Source organism: Oncorhynchus masou, unplaced genomic scaffold (assembly GCF_036934945.1).
Source record: "Oncorhynchus masou masou isolate Uvic2021 unplaced genomic scaffold, UVic_Omas_1.1 unplaced_scaffold_1847, whole genome shotgun sequence".
Lineage (NCBI taxonomy): Eukaryota > Metazoa > Chordata > Actinopteri > Salmoniformes > Salmonidae > Oncorhynchus > Oncorhynchus masou.
Genome location: NW_027008356.1, coordinates 57806 through 66694, shown reverse-complemented (window position 1 = coordinate 66694; position 8889 = coordinate 57806). Strand labels below are relative to the sequence as shown.

The 8889-nt window shown below is 51.2% G+C and overlaps 1 protein-coding gene across 1 annotated transcript; it reads left to right on the top strand.

Annotated features, from left to right (window-relative positions):
• Positions 1–20: 20 nt before the first annotated feature.
• LOC135532379 (protein GPR108-like) lies at positions 21–2553 on the top strand. Its single transcript, XM_064959935.1, has 5 exons — positions 21–151; positions 329–378; positions 901–984; positions 1123–1244; positions 1538–2553. The coding sequence occupies exons 2-5, from the start codon at positions 334–336 to the stop codon at positions 1623–1625; spliced, it is 339 nt and encodes a 112-aa protein (XP_064816007.1). The 5' UTR covers positions 21–151; positions 329–333; the 3' UTR covers positions 1626–2553.
• The last annotated feature ends 6336 nt before the right edge of the window (positions 2554–8889 follow it).

Below are 8889 nucleotides of genomic sequence, written 5' to 3'. Positions count from 1 at the left end.
TGGTTGACCTGGTTGACTTATTACTGTTGGGTTTGAGAAGGGGGCTCCTTCCTCCCTGACGGGCCATCAGAGGATAATGTGGTGTGATTGTGTGTGTGTGTTTGCAGGTCTATTCGTCACCTACAAGAGGCTTCCAGCACTGATGGGAAAGGTGAGCCATCTACAGGGAGGGAAACATTTCATGAACAGTTAGCAGTGGTTAATAACTATAGCTGAGTAAAAATGTAGTTTGAACCTTGTAGTTGGTGCTGTGTTCCCCTGTCGTTCCCCTGTAGTTCCCCTGTAGCTGTCTGTAGTAATACTGTCTGTCTCTCCTTGTTTACCTCAGCTGCCATGAACCTGGAGAAACTCAAACTATTCAGACATTACTACGTCATGGTGAGGAGACATCTGTCTCTCTTCCTCACAGTTATTTGAATTTGAACTTATGTTTCTGTGAAAGTTCTGAAAGATGTCAGGATGGGTAATCTCTCTCTCTGTCCCTCTCCCTCATCCATCCTCCCTCTCTCCATCATCCTTCCTCGTCCTCTCTCCGTCCTCTCTCCGTCCTCCCTCCCTCATCCATCCTTCCTCCCTCCTCCCTCATCCATCCTCCCCTCTCTCCGTCCTCTCCCGTCCTCCCCATCCCTCATCCATCCTTCCTCCCTCATCCATCCTTCCTCTCTCCATCATCCCTCCTCCCTCATCCTTCCCTCTCTCCGTCCCTCCCTCCCTCCCTCTCTCCATCATCCCTCTTCCCTCCCTGTCCGTCCTCCATCCCTCATCCATCCTTCCTCTCCCTCCTCCTCCCTCACTCTCTCCGTCCTCCCTCACTCTCTCCGTCCTCCCTCACTCTCTCCGTCCTCCCTCACTCTCTCCGTCCTCCCTCACTCTCTCCGTCCTCCCTCTCTCCATCTGTAGATAGTGTGTTATATCTACTTCACGAGGATCATCGCCATCCTGCTGAAGGTGACGGTGCCTTTCCAGTGGCAGTGGTGTTACGAGGTGAGACGCCGTCACTGTCCACTTCTGATGATGTCACACGGTGAAACTCTTGACACCGATGATATCCATTTCTTCGTTGTTTTTAGAGAGATGGTCTGATCGTTTTATTTTCCCTCTCTACCCCGTCCCTCCCTGTAGTTCCTAGTGGAGGTGTCGACTCTGATCTTCTTTGTGTTGACGGGGTATAAGTTCCGCCCGGCGTCCAACAACCCCTACCTCCAGCTGCCCCTGGACGAGGAGGACGTGGAGATGGATGAAGTGTAAGAGACTGTTGTTGTTTTGAGAGGTCGCACCTGGGATGTTTAAACATGTCATGTATTCAACTAACCCTCCCTCTCTCCCTCCCTCCCTCTCCCTCCCCTCCCTCCCTCTCTCTGTCTCCCTCCCTCCCTCCTCTGTCTCCCTCCCTCCCTCTCTCTCTCTCCCTCTCTCCCTCCCTCTCTCCCTCTCTCTCTCCTCCCTCTCTCTCTCTCTCTCTCCTCTCTCTCACCCTCTCTCCCCCTCCCTCTCTCTCCCCTCTCCCCCTCTCTCTCTCCCTCTCTTCTCTCTACAGGGTGACGGAGTCAGGTATGTTGGAGGGCATCTCTAAAGTCAAGAAGACATCTAATGGTCGCGAGCGCCAGAAAGAGTCTACCTTGTGAGAGTGTTTGTGAAGGGGGGGGGGTTGTTCTAAACACCCATAACCCCTCAGCGTTGGAGAGAAACGGGGACTGAAATGGACCAAGACACACCCTTTACCCCTCCCCCAAAACACTCCTCCTCCATCTGAAACTGGCTGGCTGTTACTAAAGCAACCACCGCCTCGCTATGCAACAAGACAAACGATGACAGACTTTAGTTGTCGTTGGACCTTCTCTCTCTCCTTTATCTGGAGACTTTCTGGAGGCTCTGCACCCCTGCCTGGTGTCATAATGGTTCATTCCAGGGAGAGAACTCTTCCACCCCCCCCCCCCCCTCGTCGATGGACGAATAGAATGGACTGGTCTGGGGTAGAATGGACCTCTAATGACCTCCCTCCCTCCCTCTCCCTCTCTCTCTCTCTCTTTTCTTCTCTCTGGAGAACGGAGGAAGCGACACTCCAAAGATGATCGTTTTCCAGATGTGTGATTGGTATATTTTATATCCAGAGTATCCTGTTCTGTTTTAATGTGTTCCTGGTGTAGTGCACTACACAGGGTGTGGTTTGGAACCCTGTTCCTGGTGTAGTGCACTACGCGGGGTGTGGTTTGGAACCCTGTTCCTGATGTAGTGCACTACATTACACGGGTGTGGTTTGGAACCCTGTTCCTGGTGTAGTGCACTACACGGGGTGTGGTTTGGAACCCTGCTCCTGGTGTAGTGCACTACACGGGGTGTGGTTTGGAACCCTGTTCCTGGTGTAGTGCACTACACGGGGTGTGGTTTGGAACCCTGTTCCTGGTGTAGTGCACTACACGGGGTGTGGTTTGGAACCCTGTTCCTGGTGTAGTGCACTACACGGGGTGTGGTTTGGAACCCTGTTCCTGGTGTAGTGCACTACACGGGGTGTGGTTTGGAACCCTGTTCCTGATGTAGTGCACTACATTACACGGTGTGGTTTGGAACCCTGTTCCTGGTGTAGTGCACTACACGGGGTGTGGTTTGGAACCCTGCTCCTGGTGTAGTGCACTACACGGGGTGTGGTTTGGAACCCTGTTCCTGATGTAGTGCACTACACGGGGTGTGGTTTGGAACCCTGTTCCTGGTGTAGTGCACTACACGGGGTGTGGTTTGGAACCCTGTTCCTGGTGTAGTGCACTACACGGGGTGTGGTTTGGAACCCTGTTCCTGGTGTAGTGCACTACACGGGGTGTGGTTTGGAACCCTGTTCCTGGTGTAGTGCACTACACGGGGTGTGGTTTGGAACCCTGTTCCTGGTGTAGTGCACTACACGGGGTGTGGTTTGGAACCCTGTTCCTGGTGTAGTGCACTACACGGGGTGTGGTTTGGAACCCTGTTCCTGGTGTAGTGCACTACACTGGGTGTGGTTTGGAACCCTGTTCCTGGTGTAGTGCACTACACGGGGTGTGGTTTGGAACCCTGTTCCTGGTGTAGTGCACTACACGGGGTGTGGTTTGGAACCCTGCTCCTGGTGTAGTGCACTACACGGGGTGTGGTTTGGAACCCTGCTCCTGGTGTAGTGCACTACACTGGGTGTGGTTTGGAACCCTGCTCCTGGTGTAGTGCACTACACGGGGTGTGGTTTGGAACCCTGTTCCTGGTGTAGTGCACTACACGGGGTGTGGTTTGGAACCCTGCTCCTGGTGTAGTGCACACTACACGGGGTGTGGTTTGGAACCCTGCTCCTGGTGTAGTGCACTACACGGGGTGTGGTTTGGAACCCTGTTCCTGGTGTAGTGCACTACACGGGGTGTGGTTTGGAACCCTGCTCCTGGTGTAGTGCACACTACGCGGGGTGTGGTTTGGAACCCTGCTCCTGGTGCAGTGCACTGCACTACGCGGGGTGTGGTTTGGAACCCTGCTCCTGGTGCAGTGCACTACACGGGGTGTGGTTTGGAACCCTGCTCCTGGTGTAGTGCGCTACACTACACGGGGTGTGGTTTGGAACCCTGCTCCTGGTGTAGTGCACTACACGGGGTGTGGTTTGGAACCCTGCTCCTGGTGTAGTGCGCTACACTACACGGGGTGTGGTTTGGAACCCTGCTCCTGGTGCAGTGCACTGCACTACGCGGGGTGTGGTTTGGAACCCTGCTCCTGGTGCAGTGCACTGCACTACACGGGGTGTGGTTTGGAACCCTGTTCCTGGTGTAGTGCGCTACGCAGCCTCTGTTTATTTAAGTGGTACTTCTGTTCTGTTGGACAACTGAGGCTGTATTTTGATGTGTGTTTTGGCTGTTGTGAGTTTCTTCCATTGGGAGGTGCATTTTGAGACGTCTGCCTGTCGAACAGCGGTTATCCAACCTTCCTCTGTAGAAGCTGGTATGGGTGCAGGCTTTAGCTCCCGCCCTGCAGTGAAACCTGTTTCAACTAATCATTTTTTAACGTTGATTTAATTATAGTTAAGTCAAATTCTAGTTATCAATAAAGAACAGCTGATTCAACTGATCCAATTAGTCATAGTCATCAATAAACAATTTATTAGTGGAATCTGATGTGTTGCCCTGACAGGTTCTGACCCCTGGACCAGAGAACAGACAGGTTCTGACCCCTGGACCAGAGAACAGACAGGTTCTGACCCCTGGACCAGAGAACAGACAGGTTCTGACCCTGGACCAGAGAACAGACACTGACCCCTGGACCAGAGAACAGACAGGTGACCCCTGGACCAGAGAACAGACAGGTTTGACCCCTGGACCAGAGAACAGACAGGTTCTGACCCCTGGACCAGAGAACAGACAGGTTCTGACCCCTGGACCAGAGAACAGACAGGTGACCCTGGACCAGAGAACAGACAGGTTCTGACCCCTGGACCAGAGAACAGACAGGTTTGGACCCCTGGACCAGAGAACAGACCTGACCCCTGGACCAGAGAACAGACAGGTTCTGACAGGTTCCCCCTGGACCAGAGAACAGACACCCACCGTGACCCTGACAGGTTCTGACCCCTGGACCAGAGAACAGAGACACCCACCGTGGCCCTGACAGGTTCTGACCCCTGGACCAGAGAACAGACACCCACCGTGACCCTGACCCTGACCCTGACAGGTGGGACCAGAGAACAGACACCCACCGTGGCCCTGACAGGTTCTGACCCCTGGACCAGAGAACAGACAGGTTCTGACCCCTTTGAGAACAGACAGGTGTTCCTGGACCAGAGAACAGACAGGTTCTACCCCTGGACCAGAGAACAGACAGGTTCTGACCCCTGGACCAGAGAACAGACAGGTTCTGACCCCTGGACCAGAGAACAGACAGGTTCTGACCCCTGGACCAGAGAACAGACACCCACCTTGACCCTGACAGGTTTGAGAACAGACAGGTTCTGACCCCTGGACCAGAGAACAGACAGGTTCTGACCCCTGGACCAGAGAACAGACAGGTTCTGACCCCTGGACCAGAGAACAGACAGGTTCTGACAGGTTCTGACCCCTGGACCAGAGAACAGACAGGTTCTGACCCCTGGACCAGAGAACAGACACCCACCGTGACCCTGACAGGTTCTGACCCCTGGACCAGAGAACAGAGACACCCACCGTGGCCCTGACAGGTTCTGACCCCTGGACCAAGAACAGACACCCACCGGCCCTGTGACAGGTTTGACCCCTGGACCAGAGAACAGACACCCACCGTGTTGTGACAGGTTTGACCCCTGGATTGAGAACAGACAGGTTTGACCCCTGGACCAGAGAACAGACAGGTTCTTACCAGAGAACAGACAGGTTCCTTCCCTGTACCAGAGAACAGACAGGTTACCCCTGGGTGCCAGAGAACAGACAGGTTCTGACCCCTGGACCAGAGAACAGACAGGTTCTGACCCCTGGACCAGAGAACAGAACCCACCTGACCCTTTCTGACCCGGTGGACCAGAGAACAGACAGGTTCTGACCCCTGGACCAGAGAACAGACAGGTTTAACCCCTATAGAGAACAGACAGGTTCTGACCCCTGGACCAATAAAGAACAGCTGATTCAACCCCTGGACCAGAGAACAATTACCGTCATACAGGTCACCCCTCAATAAAGAGACAATTTATTAGTGGAAACAGACACCCACCGTGACCCTGACCCTTGACCCTGACAGGTTCTGACCCCTGGACCAGAGAACAGACACCCACCGGGCCCTTCTGACCCCTGGACCAGAGAACAGACAGGTTCTGACCCCTGGACCAGAGAACAGACAGGTTCTGACCCCTGGACCAGAGAACAGACAGGTTCCCCCTGGACCTTGAACAGACAGTTCTGGACCCCAGACAGGTTCTGACCAGAGAACAGACAGGTTCTGACCCCTGGACCTGACAGGTTCTGACCCCTGGACCAGAGAACAGACAGGTTCTGACCCCTGGACCAGAGAACAGACACCCACCGTGACCCTGACAGGTTCTGACCCCTGGACCAGAGAACAGAGACACCCACCGTGGCCCTGACAGGTTCTGACCCCTGGACCAGAGAACAGACAGCCACCGTGGCCCTGACCCTGACCCTTGGACCAGAGAACAGACAGGTTCTGACCCCTGGACCAGAGAACAGACACCCACCTTGACCCTGACAGGTTCTGACCCCTGGACCTTCCCCTGACCAGAGAACAGACACCCACCGTTCTGACCCCTGGACCAGAGAACAGACAGGTTCTGACCCCTGGACCAGAGAACAGACAGCCCTACTGATAGACAGTCCCACCCCCAGTGAAAGCAGCATCTATGTGGGGGAAGTTATCAGAACCCTGGTCAGGATAGTGAACGGTGGACCAGTCAATCTTCATCATTTCATTTGCATCTCCATATATCTTTTCTTCTCGTCAATATAGATGATTCATATGTTGAAATGTATATCAAGATATTGTTTATTTCACTTTTCTTTAATCCTGGTTCCATCTCAACACTCAGCACACCTGATTCCATCAATCGTCCAATCATCAAGCCCTTTTGATAAGTTGATTGAGGTGTGTTAGGCTGGCACAAAACCCTGCACACCCTGTGGGTTTCCAGGACTGGGATTGAAGGACACTGATGTGTTTGACTTTGTGTTTGTCAGTATCAGAGACTGGGGATGAATTTTAATTTAGTTTCTCAGATTTTTATGAAATGCTTTTTTTTTACTGAGCAGCTGATGTTTTTTTGTATTTAGTCTGTTTTTGGTTTTACTGTGTTGTTGTTATTGACATTATTTAACAGATCACGAGTTTGTAAATATTGATAAAAGACTGAGAGGATGATGTTATTATCGTTGGTGGCAACATAGGTAGTGTATAGCACCTTCATAAGCAGTGTATGGCACCTTCATAAGCAGTGTATGGCACCTTCATAAGCAGTGTATGGCACCTTCATAAGCAGTGTATGGCACCTTCATAAGCAGTGTATGGCACCTTCATAAGCAGTGTATGGCACCTTCATAAGCAGTGTATGGCACCTTCATAAGCAGTGTATGGCACCTTCATCATAGGCAGTGTGTATGGCACCTTCATAAGCAGTGTATGGCACCTTCATAGGCAGTGTATGGCACCTTCATAGGCAGTGTATGGCACCTTCATAGGCAGTGTATGGCACCTTCATAAGGCAGTGTATGGCACCTTCATAAGCAGTGTATGGCACCTTCATAAGCAGTGTATGGCACCTTCATAAGCAGTGTATGGTACCTTCATAAGCAGTGTATGGCACCTTCATTAGGCAGTGTATGGCACCTTCATAAGCAGTGTATGGCACCTTCATAAGCAGTGTATGGCACCTTCATAAGCAGTGTATGGCACCTTCATAAGCAGTGTATGGCACCTTCATAGGCAGTGTATGGCACCTTCATAAGCAGTGTATGGCACCTTCATTAGCAGTGTATGGCACCTTCATAAGCAGTGTATGGCACCTTCATAAGCAGTGTATGGCACCTTCATAAGCAGTATATGGCACCTTCATAAGCAGTGTATGGCACCTTCATAAGCAGTGTATGGCACCTTCATAAGCAGTGTATGGCACCTTCATAAGCAGTGTATGGCACCTTCATAGGCAGTGTATGGCACCTTCATAAGCAGTGTATGGCACCTTCATAAGCAGTGCATGAGACCTTCATAGGTAAAAGCATCATCTTGATTCTTCATAGGCAGTGACCCAATCACAACACCCCACTTCCTAGCAAGTATTTGAAACTATCGGCACCTTCATTAGTCTGGGATTGGGCTATGGACCTTCATAGGCATGTGTACGGCACCTTCATATTGCAGTGAACGGGACACCTTCATAGGTTTCAGCTCTAACTCTACCTTCATAGGCAGTGTACGGCATGTGTACGGCACCTTCATAGGCAGTGTATGGCACCTTCATAGGCAGTGTACCTAATTTACATCCCAAATGGCAGTGTACCCCTTCATAGTGCACTTCATTTGATCTGAGCCCTTCATAGGGTTAAACACCTTCATAGGCACTTCATTTGATCAGAGCCCTGTACGGCACTTCATTTGGCTGTGCCCTATATAGTGCACTTCATTTGACCAGAGCCCTATATAGTGCACCTTCATTTGATCTGGCCCTAGTGTAGGCACCTTCATTTGAGGCAGTGTATGGGTTAAACCTTCATAGTGCACTTCATTTGACCAGAGCCCTATATAGTGCACTTCATTTGACCAGAGCCCTTCATAGGCAGTGCACTTAATTTGACCAGAGCCCTTCATAGGCAGAACCCTATATAGTGCACTTCATTTGACCAGAGCCCTATGGGTTGAACCTTCATAGTACACTGTTTGACCAGAGCCCTACACTTCATTTGATCAGAGCCCTAAATAGTGCACCTTTGATAGGCCCTAGTGTAGTGCACCTTCATTTGAGGAGCCCTATATAATGCACTTCATTTGATCAGAGCCCTATGGGTTGAACCTTCATAGGCACTTCATTTGAGGGCCCTTATAGTAAACTTCATTTGATTCAGAGTCCAATATGACATGTACTGACCCAATCACAACAACCCCACTTCCTTCAGCAGAGTATTTGAACCTATATAGTACACCATTTGACAGAGCCCTTAATGCACTTCATTGGGCTCAGAGCCTCCACAGGGATGATTTGTAGAGCCCTATATAGTGCATTGCATTTGACAAGAGCCTCCGGGTAGTGCACTTCATTTGACCAGAGCCCTAAAGATCTGCTCATACATGGACTGAACCCTATCAGTGCAGTTCATTTAATAGCAACATGTCAAAAGTATACACTTAATTTGACATCCCAAATGGTACCCTTTGATCAGAGCCCTATATAGTGCACTTCATTTGACCAGAGCCCTATATAAT

Bases quoted from the DNA above. Each gene is read 5' to 3' on its own strand.
- LOC135532379 (XM_064959935.1), top strand. From the start codon at position 334: ATGAACCTGGAGAAACTCAAACTATTCAGACATTACTACGTCATG. The intron at 379-900 runs GTGAGGAGACAT...CTCCATCTGTAG, and splicing joins TCAGACATTACTACGTCATG to ATAGTGTGTTATATCTACTT. The intron at 1,245-1,537 runs GTAAGAGACTGT...TTCTCTCTACAG, and splicing joins GACGTGGAGATGGATGAAGT to GGTGACGGAGTCAGGTATGT.